This window comes from Empidonax traillii, unplaced genomic scaffold (genome assembly GCF_003031625.1).
Source record: "Empidonax traillii isolate 1590-97213 ecotype Southwest subspecies unplaced genomic scaffold, ASM303162v1 scaffold958:size599741, whole genome shotgun sequence".
Lineage (NCBI taxonomy): Eukaryota > Metazoa > Chordata > Aves > Passeriformes > Tyrannidae > Empidonax > Empidonax traillii.
The window spans coordinates 488,101-505,362 of NW_020956151.1; the positions used below are offsets into that span (position 1 = coordinate 488,101).

General features: G+C 52.1%; 2 protein-coding genes across 3 annotated transcripts; both read left to right on the forward strand.

Annotated features, from left to right (window-relative positions):
- The first annotated feature begins 2,274 nt into the window (after positions 1–2,274).
- On the forward strand, positions 2,275–8,801 carry RCAN3 (RCAN family member 3). Its single transcript, XM_027903413.1, has 5 exons — positions 2,275–2,360; positions 4,043–4,289; positions 5,232–5,405; positions 5,826–5,997; positions 6,750–8,801. The coding sequence occupies exons 2-5, from the start codon at positions 4,095–4,097 to the stop codon at positions 6,956–6,958; spliced, it is 750 nt and encodes a 249-aa protein (XP_027759214.1). The 5' UTR covers positions 2,275–2,360; positions 4,043–4,094; the 3' UTR covers positions 6,959–8,801.
- A 2,193-nt stretch (positions 8,802–10,994) lies between these two features.
- NCMAP (non-compact myelin associated protein) lies at positions 10,995–17,262 on the forward strand. 2 transcript variants are annotated; one of them, XM_027903411.1, is made up of 4 exons: positions 10,995–11,056; positions 16,062–16,151; positions 16,313–16,397; positions 17,048–17,262. In XM_027903411.1, exons 2-4 carry the CDS (start codon positions 16,067–16,069, stop codon positions 17,181–17,183), a joined length of 306 nt encoding a protein of 101 aa, XP_027759212.1. In that variant the 5' UTR covers positions 10,995–11,056; positions 16,062–16,066; the 3' UTR covers positions 17,184–17,262. The 2 variants fall into 2 exon arrangements, with proteins under 2 accessions (XP_027759212.1, XP_027759211.1); XM_027903410.1 differs by lacking the exon at positions 10,995–11,056 and having other exon boundaries at positions 15,991–16,151.

The window sequence follows — 17,262 nt, forward strand, 5'->3', positions numbered from 1 at the left end:
CTGTTGTTTTGTTTTTTTTTTAACAGGATGCCTGTAAATGAGATGCAGATTGCTGTGTTTGGGGCTGCAGCATTACCAGTGCACAGGAGGGCCCAAGTGTTTGGTGTCAGCTGTAGGAATTGTGCAATTTAACTTCAAAAACTTAGTTTAGTAAGTAATCAATTAGCATTTCTCATTTTGGAGAAGAGCTTGAACACGTGATCCAGGGATAACCTAAAGGAGTGGGGAGACACAACCCCACAATCCCTGTATTACTGCTGGCCTGACTCATGGGGTTTTCTCCTGAAATTGAGCTTCCCTGAGACAGCCAAGCCCTCTGCTGAAAGTTGGGAATGCTCTGCTGGAGGAGATGTCACCCCTCAGCTCCAGGGCACCGTGAATTGGACACAGGAGCAGCTTCACTGCCATTTAGAGATCTGGAGACGGTCGTAAATAAATTCAGACCAGTGGGGACGCAGCTTAATCGACTGCTTGCCAACTTAATTAACACTTAACAGATGGGTTTTAGTCCAGGGGGATAAGAGGATAACCCTCAGGATACTCTTAATTAAATGTATCTCTTGGGGTCCCAAACCACAAAGGAAAAAAAAAAAGAACAAAACCAACCCAAGAGCAGCCTCAGCTGCTTTGCTGTTAAAGAGCTGCACTTGATTGAATCCCTGGACAATGCTGGCAGAAGCAGCTTCCCCAAGCCCCAGAATTTCTGATAAATGTGGAAATAATTTGTTGACATCAATCACTTAGGGGATATTGTGTTATATTACAGCTTTAAGTGCTAAATAAAGTGATGGCAGTCGAGCCAGATGCCAGCAGCGTTGCAGGAACAGGAGGTGTTATTTCAAAAGACAGAAGTGTTTAAAATGCCTCTGAAATGGCCATATAAATGTTGGGAGTTTGTGGTATCGAAGCAGAATATATTACTGGCCCAGGGGGGAAAATTGTGGTATTGAATCAATAAACTGTGACTGCAGCAAGGGAAGGCTGAGGTAACAGAGAGTAACCAACTACCACCTAAATTTGCACAGCCTCTAAATTGCAGAATCCCTTTCTCTTGGGCAGGTGGGACTGATCTTACCTTTCTAAAGCCAGCTCTGCTCTGCTGTTTTCTTGTGAGGGAAAGGTCTGCCCTGAGCACAGATAAATCACCAGCCTGGTGGAGAACACCAGCTGAACGTTGCTTTCTGCCCCTTTTTTTTTTTTTCTGTACCTGAAATTTCGAATAGAAAGCGTTTCAACCACAGAAATTCAGTGTTCGTGTCAAAAACCCCGCACTGGCTCTCCAAGCAAGGCCTAAGCTGTGGGACTGAATGATTTGTGCCGATGAATCCAACAGCTTTGCGTGGGTGCTTTTTGCCGTGGGGAAACCAAACGCGGCCAAACAAAGGAACGCGGGTTTGTGTTTTGTTCGGGAGGCAAAGGGACGCAGGCGTCGATTAATCACCCGCCTCAGATGACGGGGCTGCCTCAAGCCCTCTCAGGGCTGGGATTAAAGGCGAGATTTACTCCCAGGGATGCGAACTGTCACTGTCCCCACCTGGCAGCTGCCCCTACATCCACCCTGGAGCAGCAGCAGCGTCTGCCCCAGCACACGGAGCATCCCGCTGTGCCCCCAGTGCCACCCGTGTCGTTTCCCACGGCCCCCCCCCCCCCCGGACCTCAATCAACAGGTGATTAAACTGTGGAATCGCAGGATGGTTTGGGCTGGAAGGGACCTCAGGGGTCACCCGGGGACAGCTCCCACCGGCCCAGGCTGCTCCAACACGGCCCCGGCCGCTCCCACAGCTCCTCTGGGCAGCTCCTTCCTCCGCGCTCGGCCCTGCCAGGGCCTCCAGCTCTTCTCCAGACGCAGCTCTGGAGGGCAACGCGCGGAATTTTAAAATAAATTTAAATAATTCCTTCCCCTCACCCCACCACCCTTCCCCGGTCTCGGCCATTGCCGGACCCCCTCAGCGGGGCCGGGGGATGCGCGGGGCCGCCCCTCCCTCCCTTCCCCTCCCTTATCCCCCTCTCCCCTCCCTCACTCCATCTTCTCCCTCCCTCCCCCTTCCTCCATCCGGGTCACCGACCCTCTCCCCGCCGCTCCCGGAGGCGCTGGGGAATGGCGTGAGGGGGGGAGGATGGGGGGGGGGGGGGACACGCGCGCAGGCGCGTTCCCGTCCCTCCCGCCGCTCCCGTGCGCGCTCCGGCCCCACACGGACACCTTCCCCGGCCCGTGCGCGCTCCCGCCGCCCCACACGGGCACCTTCCCCGGCCCGTGCGCGCTCCCGCCGCCCCACACGGACACCCTCCCCGGCCGGTGCGCGCTCCCGCCCCTCCAGCCCCACGGGCACAGCGCGGTGCGCGCTCCCGCCGCCCCGCCCCGAGCCCCGTCCGCAGGTGAAGTGAGGTGAGGTGAGGCCCGGGCCGGGGCCGAGGGTGCGGAAGTTGTTGGTTTGTTTTGGTTTGGGTTTTTTTTTTGTTTCTCTCCCTGAGGGGCGGATCCCGAGGGTTTGGGGAGGGGGGGGTTAATTAAGGAATATCCCCGGTCAGGGCTCCGGCGCGGGTGGGGGGTGAGCCCCGGTCCCTGCAGCTCCGCGGGGTGTGCGGGACCGTGGGGTGGGGTGGGGTGGGAAGGGACCTCAAACATCACCCAGTGCCACCCCCTGACATGGGCAGGGACACCTTCCACTATCCCAGGCTGCTCCAACCTGGCCTTGGGCGCTCCCAGGGATGGGGCAGCCACAGCTGCTCTGGGCAAACCTGTGCCAGGGCCTGCCCAGCCTCCCAGGGAAGGATTTCTGCCCCTCGGCTCCTCGGGGAGGGTTCTGTTGCTGTGGAAATGGCCATTTCTGGTCCCTGTGTTCGGGTTTTTCGGGAGGGTGGCTCCCTGAGCGGTGGGATGTGACTGTGAGGGAGCTGCTCCTTCTCGGCTGCTGCTCCAGAGGATGCCCAGGAAAACACCCCCAAGAGCAGAAGCCCCCAAGGGCAGAAACCCCTTTGCTTAAATTTCAGAAGATTTTTAGCTCTGTGTGAAGTTTGCTTTCGAGTGTTTCACCTGGCGTTTAAGTGGTAAGCAGGTATTAATTTGTATTAATTCCCAGAAGAGAGGGCTCAGTGAAAGGTCTGATCCCAGTGGCTTTAGTTCCTTGGGATCCTTTCAGTCGAGCTGTGTGAGGCTGTTAAATCTGCAATCTGAGAGCAAAGAGTTTGCTAATGAGCGCTGCAATGAAATCGCTTTCAATTTTTTTTATTGCAGTTAATACCCTGGTAAGAATTAGCGGATCGTAAATAGGAATTAGCTGGTTGTGACAAACAACGTGCATTTGCATATCTCCATTCACAGATAAATAGGAACCTCTCGCCTTTCCAGGGTGGTAAGTGAAGAAATTCCCTTTTGTCTTAGGAAAGCTGAATCAGAACAGGTTGGCTGTTGCACTGATAATCCCATTCCTGCGCCTGTCAAGCTTGGAGCGCCCTTCTTCTGGTTTTAATGCTCTCTAATAATTGCATAATCAAACAATTCTGCCTGATCTCTTAAAATATCACTTCTCACAGGGCTGTTTGTCTCTGGACTTGTTAATTAACATTCACACATCAGCCTTACCTGTCTCATCTGATGCCAGGGAAGGTGTAGGATGTCCTTGCATTGCTCAGTAAGCAGATGCTTTGATACCGATTTGGGTGAAGTCACGAAAAACTGGTAATCTGAGAGGAAAAACAGAATTAACCCTGTAGGCTCGTGATTAAAAAGAACAGAACTGTGATGCTTTCTTAATGAAGGAAGAACCACAGCAGAATTGAAGTGGCTTTTGCAGCTCGGTGTTCCCTGCAGCAGCTTTTCAGATTTTTGGGTTTACAGCAGGAAATGCTGTGCTGGGAATTACACAGAGTGGCGTTGTCAGTTTGGATTCGTCAGGGCCAAGGGAGGGGGAATTTCAGCTCCTTGACGGAGCGACTTGATGTCCCTTTGGGTCGAGCAGCAGAATCTTCACTCCTTCCCCAGGGCAGGGGGGTGTGGGGTCCTCACACTGGATTTTGGGTTGTGTGTTTTTTTTTTGGGATGGCAGAGCCCTGTTCTAAGCTGGCCCCTCCCCAGGAGCTGCAGGGGGACAAGGATGCTGAGGGATCCCATGAAGTCCTGGAGCGACAGCCAGTCCGACCTGTACAGCAGCGACCAGGAGGAGGAGGAGCAGATGATTTTTGGGGAAAATGAGGACTATTTGGAAGAGATGATGGATCTGAGTGACCTGCCCACCTCCCTCTTCGCTTGCAGCGTGCACGAAGCCGTGTTTGAGGTGCAGGAGGAGAAGGTGAGGCAGGAGGAGCGGGTGGGGTTGGAAGTGTAATCTGGTGTGTTAATGCTTGTTATAACTGGGGGAAAAAACCCATCCCAAAGTATTTTCCTGGGAAGCTCAGAGCAGCCTGAGCACAGCTACCAAAGAGGAAATAAAACCACTCTTCCCTGGCCTTTGGAATTGTCAGTGGATACACAGTGCTGCTCCCCTGGAAAGCTCCTCTGATCAGTATCTTTTTTCTCTTTATTCAGTGGTTTTGGTACCACATCCATCTAATAAAATAAAATCCGATTTTTTTTTTAATTATTACTTAAAAATAAAATCTGCAAGTGTAAATTTTTATTTCCTGTTAAAAGAGCAAGACAAAATGTGCGGGATGCGTGTTCTGACTTGAACACCTTGAAAGTGGCTCATGAAAACATTATAATAAACTAAATCTTCTCTTCTGGCCTGTCAGCATTTTATTCCATCAGATCTTAATTCCATTGGGCTTCCAAGGGCACCAGGAATAATTAGTTACATGACATGAGTGAGGGGGAGCAGTATGTAAATTTTTTAAATCTGGCGTTTTTGTGAGTGTTTACTTTGGAAGAGACCAAAAATCCCTGACTAAGATGAGAATTTTGACATTGCCTTAAGAACTCAGCGCTTCAGTTCATCTCATATAAAAATGCTTCCATCTGCACGGCGTTTTTTGGAGATCCCTGCTGAGAGCCACGTGCATTTTTGGAGATGCGCACTCCGAGTTTCTCTCACTAGGTGGCAGTTCGTGCGTGCCGAGTGTTCGGTCTGTGTTCACATCCAGGTGCTCTTGGAATTCCAACTGAATCCGTGGGACAAATCTGCTGCAAAGGGACATGGGTGGGATTTGGGGGGGGGAAAGCCCAAGGCTAGTGTGTTTTCCCAGATTAAAAACATTCATTTTGTATCTGGACAATGTTTTTACTTCACCCCTAGGAAAGGTTTGAAGGCCTTTTCACGGCCTACGACGACCAGGTGACGTTCCAGTTGTTCAAGAGCTTCAGAAGGGTGAGGATAAACTTCAGCAACCCGGAGGCAGCAGCGAGAGCACGGATAGAGCTGCACGAGACGGACTTCGGGGGCAAGAAGCTGAAGCTTTACTTTGCCCAGGTGGGGTGGAGCAAAGGGGTTGTGCTCGTGGCCCTCATCCCTCAGTCCTCCTTTTTCAGTGAGTTCCGTTCGTGACAACCATCAGAAATCACCTCCAGCCTCGTTGTCCCACCCTGAGCCACGTCAGGGAGAAATTCACCCTCTGGGGGCAGTTTTGCTGCTCAGACCCCACCAGAGCTGTGCTGGAAGGGAAGGGGTGGGTGCAGAGTGCTCTTTGCAGGGATGTAAATGCTGGGTCGGCACTGGCAGCACCTGCCCAGGCCGAGGTCTGAACTGCAGCCTTGCCCTGGGGGTTGCACCCACAGGACTGGCTGAATGGAGCCGTTGCCAAAGCAGGGGGTGGACAGGCATTAGTAGAGAAATGCCTAAATAAAGAGGGAATTAACATCTGCCATCTGTATCTCCTGGCTTTGCCCTCAGGTGCAGGTGTCCGGCGAAATAGGTGACAAGTCCTACCTCCTCCCTCCACAGCCTGTCAAACAGTTCCTCATCTCCCCACCTGCCTCTCCACCAGTTGGGTGGAAACAGAGTGAAGATGCAACTCCCCTGATAAACTATGACCTGCTGTGTGCTGTCTCCAAGCTGGGACCAGGTGGGAACATTTCACCTGCTTTTGCTGTGATGCTTAAGTTGAAAAATGGTTATAGAGGGATTTTATCTACTTGTCTTTGCGTGAGAAGAAACTCAGTCTCTTTAATGTGATGTTTCTTCCTGGAGTGAAATGACCCATCACTTTTTTTTTTTTACTTTAATTAGTTAATTGGTTGGAAGTGTAGCACAGGCTGGACTGTGTGGTACTGGCTCCATCACGTCCATATATTGAATTTTGTCCAAGTCTCAGCGTTAAGGAAACAAACAATAAAAGAGGAATGAGAACTTCAGGCTCTTGCAGATGGGCAGCTCAAGTTACTAAGGATATAGAGATGCTAATATGTGCTTTTGGGGGTTTAATCATCAACTTCTTTCTGAGCCTTCCTGGGAAACCTGGTGGTTGCTTTCTGTGACAGACAGGAAATATGGAGGCTTAACATTTTTGAGTGCTTTTGTAGGATTTCATTTACAAATTGTCACATAAATGATGCCACTTAAAAAATGTGTGTGCTGCCTTCAGTGGCTCAGGAGGGGTTTTTTAGCACCCCTTCCATGCTTTAAACACCAGCTGAAAGGTTGATTGTCCTCCAAGTACGATGTAACTCTTTTTAAAGAGGTTTAGTGAAGCGTGGCAGCCCAGCAAATCCCAGGTGAGTGTTTGGCTGTGCTGCTGGAGATCTCAAGGAGTTTTTGAGGTGAATGCTTCCCCCTGGGTGGAGGTGTTTCAGCAGGGTGTTTGTTTGCTGCCCTCAGGGGAGAAGTACGAGCTCCACGCAGGGACAGACTCCACTCCCAGCGTGGTGGTCCACGTGTGTGAGAGCGAGACAGAGGAGGAGGAGGAGCTGAAAAACCCCAGGCAGAAGATCCTGCAGACCCGGCGCCCGGACCCGCCCCCAACGATCCTGAGCGACTCCAAGGCCTTCGAGCGTGCCCTGGAGGTGGGGGGGACCATGCACTGCTAGAGCTCAGCTGCTCCAGGGGGTACCAACACCAGACACTCCTGAGTCCATGTGTCGATGTCTGTGCTGCTGCTGTAGCCACAACAGAGCTGACTGTGTAGTTGTCTCTCTCATGCTCAAGGGTTTGGATGCCAATGCTCTGAAAAGCACTTTAATTTTAGGGACTGGTCCCACCCCACCACCCCCCTGAGTGTAGCAAATCCACCTGACTTGAAATAGTGACAATTATAGGAAGTCTGGTTGTGTTTTGTTTTTTTCTTTTTTTTTTTTTTAAGATGTTTTTGTTTCTGTTGTACAGTGTGATGTACCAAGTGCTGAAATAATCTCTTGCTGTCGTGGCTGGGTTCCAGGAAGCTCATTGCACAGCAATGCAGAGCTGATCTGTGCTGGTCCAACAGCTTCCAGTTCATGCAGCGTTAAACACAAGTGAAATGCACTCCTTATGCTGAAATTCCTTCCCAGCTGAGGTGAGGATTACCCTTTGCTTTCCTCAGAAAGGCCAAGTGTGTGTTTGTGGCTGGCCATGAGGCACAAACACAGGGGTGGAGCTGAACTCAGCTGGGTTTGGTGGCTGCACACCAGGACTGTCACCAACCCTGAGCTCTGTCTGGTGCACTGGTGGCTTGCACCGACACCTAATTAGGAGTTCATTACAGCAGGTAGATGAAAGTGTGGGTCCAGCAGCTGAATGTGTGGTCTCTGCTCCTCTCTGGGGATGTCCAGTCCCCGAGCGGGCTCCACGTCACGCCGTGACTGTGAGGTCATGGCAGGAGATCGGACGCTGAGGGTTAATTTTTAACTTCCCCAGTCTGTTTTGTATTTTCCAAGACAATCAGTTGCCTGGCTTAGGCAGTTTTTATGCAGTTCCAGCCCTTGTTTGCTGTTTTCCTGTGTGTCTGGCAGAGCCTCTGCTGCCTCTGAGAGCAGGGGGGCATCTTTTAGAATACAGATCTTTACTTTTGTGATCTTGTGTTAAGTGTTTTTTTAGTAGGAGGACAACATGCCTTGGTATATAACAACACCTGCTCCTGTGCTTTTATGCTATTTTATAGCCAAACTTTTTTAGTCTAGACAGATTCTTCTTTTTTTTTTCTTCTTTTTTTTTTTTCTATTTCAAAGGATAAAATGATCTGTGAACAAACCAGGCTGCTGATATTCGTGTGTGGAAATCATCTGAGTAATTCAGAAACTCAGATTTTTCAGGGTCATTTCAATGTGGTTCAGTCATTCATGACGTGCTTCTTGAACTCTCCAGAGTGGTTTTTTTTTTTCACTTGACTGACAGCAGAGAGAAAAGGAATGGTCAGGGATTCACGTGGATGGAGCAGTTTCCAACTCTTGTGTCGTCCTGGATCCACCACCAGCTTCACCTTGCAAAGTGGGATCCTGCAGGCAGGTCCTTGTTCCAGAGGCAGGAATAGTGTAGGTTAAAAAGGTAGGAAAATGGGCTTTGTTCACATTGCCTCCACAGGTGTGATATTTATGTATCTCTTCAGGTATTAAAATCACTCAAAGACCAACTTCTCTGTCTCACTGCATTGAAACAAAGGGGGAAAAAAAAACCACCACCAACAAAAACCTGTGTTACCCATCAGGCTTGTGGACTCTTCAAATTCCAGAAGCCCTGTCTGGATTTTCTGTGTTGTTTCTACTCTGTTAGCTGTTGAATTTCCACCCCACTGTAGAAGTTGCTGTGAGTAGCAGTAAGTGGGGAGCCCTCAGAAACACTTCTATGAGGCAGATCCAGCGTGACATTGTCGATGTATAAACGTGTAAAATGTGGAACATTCCAGCACTTCTCATTGTGTAAAGACACTTCAAATAAAACAGTGCAGTGCCATTCACACTTGGGATTTTAGCTGTGTTCCACTCTGGGCCAGGTCTGAGATGGAGGATTCTTTCAGGGTGGTGTCTGCCCCGAGTGAACATCACAGCAATCGTTTGTGGGTTTCCACGTGGGGATTGTCAGGGAAGGGAAGAAGTTGGGGGGGTTCAGCAGGAATATCCTGGGAGCTGCTGGGCTGCAGGAGGGACTGAGGGGGGTTGTGGTGGGTTCCTTGCTTTCAAAAAGACTCCCATTCCCACAGGAGGGAAAGGGACAGATTTTCCATAAATAATGTGGGATGCACCGATCCACAAAAGTAAACCGGGGGCTTTTGTCCTGGGTGGCATCAGGAGCAGGAGAGTTGGCACCAGAAGTGGCACCCCAGGGTGACACCCTGCCTTGGGAATGGCTGAAGTTCAAGTTTGCTTTATTTACACCACGCCATGGCTCGGTCACAACCACCAGAACCTGTTTCTTTGAATCACTGACCTGCTCTTGGGTGCTATTTTTAGCACCAGGGGCACCAAACTCAGCCCTTTCCCGAGCTTGCACTTTGTATAAATAAATATCCCAGATCCCTTTAAATGCCTGTTGCTTCACTTATTCCCTGAAAGCTTTCATTTCCATTTTTTGACTGCTGTGGGATTATTTAGCCTACAATCACGTTCATCTTACCAGGCTTTGTTTACTTGCTCTGCTCTGAGTGGAAAACTTGCTAGGAGAGATTTATTAACTTGCATTCACACCTCTTCCAAGTGATGGTTGCCCCTTGTGCTCTCCAGAGATCCAGCCCAGGCAAGGGATGTGGCTGGAAAACCACTCCTGTTCCCGGGAGAGCCTCGTGTTGCTTCTTGTTGGTGCAGGATGAGGCAGTAATTGAAAAGAAACCAATCAAGCGAAATTTACTCCCTTGAAAAGGTGACTGGTGAGTAATCCCTGCTGAGGCTTCAGTCTCTGGTTTTAAGGAGCTTCACAGGGTGGGATTGAGGCAAAAGGGTTGATTGAGCTGGAAGGGACTAATGGGGGTCTTTGTAGCTGTGCAGAAAAGTTGCACCAAACTGAACATGTTGGGAATACAAATGTTCCTGGAGGAGGTAAATTCCCATTTCCTGTAGTGGTCTATGCTGGTCTGGTTGTTCTTTAAGTCTTCACTTGGACCTGAGCACCAGCTTCTCAGATGGGACGTGTGGCTGTGGCCTTGTCTTTGGTGCAAGCACCGAGGCAAGTTTGGGTTTATAAATCCAAGTTCAGGTTTGTAAGTACAAGTTCAGGTTTGCATTTGACACCTCTGTCGATGGCTCCCCAAAGCGCTTTCCGTGGTGAACCCACAGATCAGCAGGCACAGACCCAGAGTGAACATTTCCCACCCAGGAATCAGCAGGGAGCTGTAGGGAAGGAAGCACCTCATCCCTCATCCCATCTTTCCGGGCTGTGACGTACTCTGGCCTTCCCAAAAAACCCACTGCAAATGTTTATGGACTGTTGGGATGCCCCCGTTGCTGCCTTGGCATACAGAGGCTGGATTTTGTAAGGGACAGGTTCCATCCCTTCGTTTCAGGTGGATTATAACAGGGATGGTGGCTCTGCTTGCAGCTGTGTGTGGGGGGAAACATCTGCACAAAGATCCTAAACCACGAGCTGAGCCTGGGCTGAGGGCTGTGGCTTGTTCGTGTGGTTTCCTGGCTTCCCGTGGGAGCAGCATCAGGTCTAGGCGGGGGACAGATCCCTTTTAGAAGGGGGATTCCCACAGGAAAAATCCAGGCAGGGGCTGTGGTCACACACTCCACACTTAGCGGGAAGCGCAGATAAAGCCATCGGAGCGCAGGTTAAAGGCAAGGATTCCTTTCCAGTCCGATCGTGACGAGCGGACGGAACCGCTCGGGGTGGAAGCGTTTGGGACCCTCCCCGCGAAGTGCCTGGAAGACCTTGGGGGTCGGGCTGTTCCCAAATCCCGCCTGCGAGCTTGGGGGGGAATCGCATCCCGCCTCCTTCCATCCCTTCCATCCCTTCCATCCCTTCCATCCCTTCCATCCTCCCTTCCAGGCGCTGCCGGGGGCACCGGGGAGGCGGCGCCGGGGGCCGGGCTGGGCTGGGCGGCCCCGGGGAGGCACCTGCGGGCGGCGGGGGCTGTGCCGGGGCTGCGGCGGCTCCGACACGGGCACCGCGCTGTCCCCGGGCGGCGCCGGGCCCGGCTGGGGGAAGGAGCCGGAGCCCCGGCCGGGGGAAGGAGCCGGAGCCGCCGCGGGAGCGCCCCGAGCCCGCAGCATCCCCCGTGAGTACCCCGGGCGGGGGGTGCGGGGAGGTGCGGGAGGGGATGGGAATCACTCTTGATTTACCGTCAGTTTAACCCTCCGGCCCTAAAGCTCGGCGGTGCCTTCTGCCCGTGTGAAGAGCCGTTCCTGAGCGCGGTTAATGCGGGCTTTGTGCTCCCGTTCCGCGGCGAACGCAAAGCTCTTCGTGGGTAGCTCCGAGCCAGAGACAAACAGCGAGCAGATGCCCTCGCCCTGCTCGACCGGCGCTCGAGAAGTTGTTCCATTAACTGGAAACCTCGAAGGGACGGGGCTGGGGCTGAGCTGGCGCGTTGTTCCCTCCCCGGGGAGAGCTCAGCGCGGCTGTTGAGCGATTGTTCCCTCGCTCGCCGTGTCCTTTCATCGCTGCAAACGCCGAATCCCTTGTCCTGACTTATTCAACCCCAGCGCTACAAATAAGGGTTTGTTGGTGGTTTGTTTGTGGTTTTGTTGTGTGTGGGGGGGTTGTTGGGTTCTTTTTTTCTTTAATCTGTTGAGTGGCTGGAAAGGGCTGGCAAAGTAATATTTAACAGAAGAACTAGAAAGCTCAGAGCATCGTGTTACAGCTCGCTGAGTGTCTCCAGCACAGAACTACAGTGCTTGCATTATTTGGGGACGTTCTGAAGTTGCTGACAGGTTTAAACGGCGATTTCTGGTCTTTCCTGGTAATTTATGTATTTAATGCCCCAGGAAGTCCCTGCTAAAGGAAGCAGAGCGTTTTGCAAACAGATTTCACTGCTGGGGTAAGTTGTGCTGGGCTGGAGTGTTTGGGCAGGAGGGTTTCATTTAGTGCTTACAAAGCAGCAGACAAAGCAGTGACCGGTGACTTCATGGCCTGACAGAGTCGTTGTCCCTCTGTGGGGACAGAGAACCAGGCTGGGGGTGCCAGGCTGGGCTTGAGGGATTCCAGGCTGAAAACATGAGGTACCAACCACCTGTGTGTTTGTCTAAAGGGTTCCTGGAAGAGGGGAAGGTGCCTCACTGATTCAACAAGTTGGCATGTGCAAGAAATCCTGTGGCTGCTTCCGTGCTGGTGTTTGCAAAGTGAAAGGAGCTGCCTTTCTCTGCTGCAGCCAGAATTCCTTATATTGTGTGTACAGAGTCTTTATATCATAGAATGGTTTGGGTTGGGAAGGGACCTTAAAGTGCATCTTCTTCTACCCACGGGCAGGGACATCTTCCACCAGCCCAGGTTGCTCCAGCCTGGCCTTGGACACTTCCAGGGATGGGGCAGCCCCAGCTTCTCTGGGCAAACCTGTGCCAGGGCCTCCCCACCCTCTCAGGGAAGAATGTTCTCCTAATATCCCATCTAACCCTGCCCCCTGACAGCGTGATATTCCACCCAGGAGTCTCTCTGTAGTTTTTAATACAGAAAAAAACCCTGACGGGTGTGAAACTCTCAGAGGTTCCCACAGAAGGATCAGGATTTGCATTTTTCTGGTGGCTGAAGAGCTTCAGTTGCAGCAGGTCCAGCCCAGCAGCCGGGGAGCCTGAGGTACCTCAGGCTGAGCTGCTGACCAAGGACAACACTCCCAAAGCTCTGGCCCACAGCTTGGCTGCCTTTTTGGCAGGAATTCCTGAAGGTTTCCCGTCCAGCCCAGCTCCTCTCTGTCTGCTGCTCCTGCAAGCAGTGACTTTTATCAGCGACACCAAATTCTTCTCCTCGTTTGTGGCGATGGAATCAGCCAGGATTCAGTGCCCAGGGCAGCTGGAGAAGCCCAGGGTGGGGGTTAACAGGGCTCTAAGATCAGCAGGCCCTGTGCCCTGAGGGTAAATCCCCCTGCCCAGAGCGGCCCCTGCTCCCCTGGGTGACATCCCACGTGCTGGGTTCCCATGCCCTCGTGCCAGGCTGGGATCGGTGTCACCGTGCTGGGAGGGGGTTTGGTTGGGGCCACAGAGGGAGCCCTGGCCTGGCCTGTGGTTGGGCACGTGGGAGAGGGAAAGAATGTGGTGGGGGATGACTGTGCTGCTTTCATGGAGAGCCACAAACCCCAGGAAACAGCAGCTCAAACCTGCAGCCCCCGGCAGGCCTCTGGCAGGGAGGAACGATGGGAGGCATGAATGGAGATCACAGAGCAGGGAAGGCAAGGGAAAAAAAGCTGCAGGGATGTCTGAGTCACCCAGTTTCCCACTGACACACACAGAGCTGAGTGTTTTCACAACCACCTCCACGGAGCAACCGAGTTATAACCCAGTTCCAGAGGCCCTGGAGCCACGGTCCTTCGGTGCTGTCAGGTGCCCTGGGAAGCGTTTCTGCAAACACACTGCTGAGTCTGCAGTGGGGTGGGTTTGTTGGTTTTTTTTTTTTTTTTTAAAAAACTCTCTCCTCCAGCAATCTGAAAGGCTGTGGGGACTTTTCCAGGGCCTTTTCTAGGTGGTGACGTGCCCAAAGCGGGGTTGACTTCCCGCTGTGGGGAATGTCCTCACGGACAGGCCGCTCTTCTCTGCTTTGTCTGTCCAGAACTGGCCACCAACAGGCACTTGGCTGCAACTTCTCTGAACAGCAGAGAGAAACTGTTTGGGTGGTGGGATCTGGGGGCACTTGGCACGATGCCACAGACCCCTGCCAGGCTCCAACTGAGGGCTCAGCTCAGATTAATTTTCCTGTTTTCCATTTGAGTGCCCCCACTGACGGTCTCACATTTGTCCCCTCGAGTCTCACTGGCCATCCCCCCTGAGCCACTCCTGCCTTGAGATTCCTGCAGGTGCCTGCAGGCATTTTTTCTCCTCTCTGAATCAGTTTTTTTTTCTGGGTAATATTTAACTGCTGATTACTCTTCCTTCCCTCCCGTGCCCCCCAGGAATGCTCTCAGTGGATCAAGACTCAAACGAAGCCCCCTGTTCCCTGTCCCCCCTCTCCTGTAATTGCTGCTGGAGCTCTGATCCCCCATCTCCTCCTACAGGAGCAGGGCCCTCCAGCTGAAATTTGGGAAGGCTGTGCCAAGGAGAGCATTTCTCCCCCAGGCCCAAACAACCCCTGCACTGATTCAGCCAAGGTGCTTTAAGTGGAAAGGGGGCAGGGGGGGCCCGAGTGGAACTCCGTGGAAACATTTCCAGGGGCTGCAAAAACAACCAGCAGTGTGAGCCTCCACCTTCAGGCTGGGGGAATGAGTGGCTCTCAGGAGCCAGGCAGGTGTGTGTGCAGAGGGGGAAGTGCAGCCAGTGTGTCACGGAGAAAGAATGTCCCGTGATTGCCGGAGCAAAGTCCGCTCCTTCTGCCCTGCTGGGTGGCTCTTACCCAGCACTCTGCATTTTCCCTGGGCTTTCCTAGGTAGGGCAGGGTCCAGGCTGCAATTCCCCAAAAGCAGGAGGTTCTGCTGGGCTCTGCTGGGTCCCTGAGTCTCACAGCAGGGGTTTGCTCAGGTGGAACCTGCTGGTTCTCGGGGCAGCAATGGGGCTGCAGGTGAAGGACAGGCACCCCCTGACCCGGCTGGAGGCTCAGGCCTTGGAGACACAGCCCTTGGACCTCTTGACTCGCTGCACAGTTGAGAAAAAAACCTGACCCGACGCGTTTTCCCATCTCCATTTGCACCTCAGTTTGTTGCCGCTCTGGTGGATAAATTAATCCTTTTTGTAAACAGGAGGTTTCACCGACAACAATAAAAGCCCTTCGGGGTTGGGTGACTCATGCACAACCAGCTCAGCCATTCCCAAGGTGGTTTGAACCAGATGGAAGGGAGGAAGCAGGAGTATTACATGGCTTAATGTCAAAATGTTTGGCCTTATTTATTTGGGGGTTTTCATTTTAGTAGGTAGAGGAGGGGGAAGAACTCTCCTGGGAGTCTGGGGTTGCAGCTCTTCCACTCAGCAGCCACAAGGTGACAGTTGGATGTGGTTTTTTTTCTACATTCTGCCCACGGTCAGAGCACTTGCCCAGCTTTCCCCAGCCTGCAGATGGATGGAGAGGCTCTTCATCCTCTGCTGCCAATGTGCAACCTCCACCCCCGCAGTTTCGAGTGGATGGGTGGGACAGGGACAGGGACAGGGACAGGGACAGGGACAGGGACAGGGACAGGGACAGCTCCTCCCTGAGCTCTGGTGCCTCTCAGGTACCCCCAGGTGTGTGTGAACCCTTTCCCTGGGCTGGGCAAGCTCTAAACACAGAATATTTCAGTGCTGAAAGATCTGCAGCTGCAGTTCCTGTCGCTGCATTAACGTGGCCTTGGCTAAACAAAGGCATCATTCAGCCAGAGGAGAATGACCCACTTACAGGCTCAGGGCAGAGTTATTTTGGGGGTTTAGGTTAAGAGAAGAAATCCAAACTCTTACCTTTGGGGGACTGAAGTATTTGGTGAAACAGACCCTGCAGTCCTGATCCCACATTCCCACACAAACCCTGCCTGCTCCCCTTGCTGCTGGCTCTTGATCCCTCTCATTCCTGCTGGTTCTTGATCCCTCTCATTCCCACCACGGAGCCTCCCCAGGACACGCCGTGTGTTGACTCAGCTGGTGCCCTCCCCACCCCAAACAACCCCCTGCCTGTCACTGCCCACCCCACTGTGTCCTCCTGCCTCCCAAACCTGTGCCCTGCCACTGGCTGTGGTGTTGGACAAAGTGCAGGAGGATTTGGGAAAGCTTTCTTTGGCCAGGGAGAAGGCAGGGCAGGCTGCCTGTCAGATTCTCAGTTATTTTTATTATCAGTTGATTTCGTTCACCAGCAGATCTCAACCTGAGATGACGACCTAAAAGCCCTAAAGCATTTAAAACACACATTATTCCAAACAGCAGCAAAGATGCATTATTGAGTTTATATCTTATTTTAATCCTTTTAACACCAAACAAGGGATATTTTAAAGCCACCTGCTCAAGACTGGAGTGAGATTTCCATCAGCTTCAGCAGGGCTTGATTTTCACCAGAGTGAAAACATTAAGAACCCCAGCTGGGTGAACACTCATTTAGTAGGTTCTGACCCTATTGCTTAATTAGCAGTGTAAATTTGGGTTGATATGTCACTGATGTTTTATGAACTCACTCCCCTGTTCCCCTCTGCAGTCAAGATGACGACGGCCACGCCACTGAGCAGCAACACTCAGCTCTCAGGGAACGTGACCACCAAGTCTCAAGAACAAAGTCTCTACCAAAGTAAGAAAAGGAGAAGGCTGGTTTATTTTATTTTATTTTATTTTATTTTTTATTTTATTTTATTTTAGTGGACCTTGTACTTCTCGAACCTCAAGCAGCACAGTGACAACTTTGTAAATAAGGCGTTGGTTTTTTTCCCCCCCTCCCTGTTTGTCCCCCAGGTTCTGGAGCAATAGTTGCTGCCATCGTGGTGGGGGTGATTGTGATTTTCACAGCGGTTCTGCTCATCTTGAAAACCTACAACAGGTAGGTGGGGAAGTTCTGTGTTCCCCAGGATGGACCAAAGTCCCTGCCAGGGTTTGTTGTTGGCAGCTTCTGGACTTGCCATTTGGTACCTTTGGGATGAAATTGAAAAAAAGAAATTGGAAAAAAATCAGGCTTAATCCTGTTAAGTGCCTGTGCCACACTCAGTCTGTAGGATTCCCACGTTCTGGAACAGCAAATGGGAATGTCAGGACTTTGTTCCCTTTCTGTGTGTGATGACTTTGCAGCCTGATGTGTTGCTCATTCCAGGTGCTTTCTGACCAAATTGGTTGGGGAGCTTCAAATTTTGAGGTTTTTTCTTATTTGTTGTCATTTGGTTCATTGCCAGCTTCTGTTATTGCTGGGGCTGAGCCCCTTCCTGCAGGCACAGGGATTAAATTCCATGTTTTCCATCAGTCCCGTTGTTTTCCTGACTAACCTTCCCAGGCTGTGGGTTTGTCCTGAATCCTTAACATCCCATCAGGGTTGGGATGTAGCTCTGCACTTCCTCTCATCCCTGATTCTTTGGGGTGGAAATCCTGGCTTTTACTGACTGGTAAATCACTGTACAGGGTATCCTGGTTGTGTGGGGACCTTCCCACCCCTTCCCACGGGATCCCCCCCTGGTGACGTTTCCCCCTTTCCCTCCGCAGGCGCGCGCGGGTCAGGCGGGAGCTGCAACCCAAACCCTCCAAGGCAGCGATGCCACCTCCCCTGGGGCACAAGGGCCTGGCCCAGCCTCCCACAGTGACTTTCATCCCCGTGGACATCCACCTGCACGACAGGTAACCGGGAAATCTCATCCTCTCCGCCGGACAGGAGATGGAGCTGCTGCTCACACGGCCCTGGGACTCCTCAGCCAAGCGTT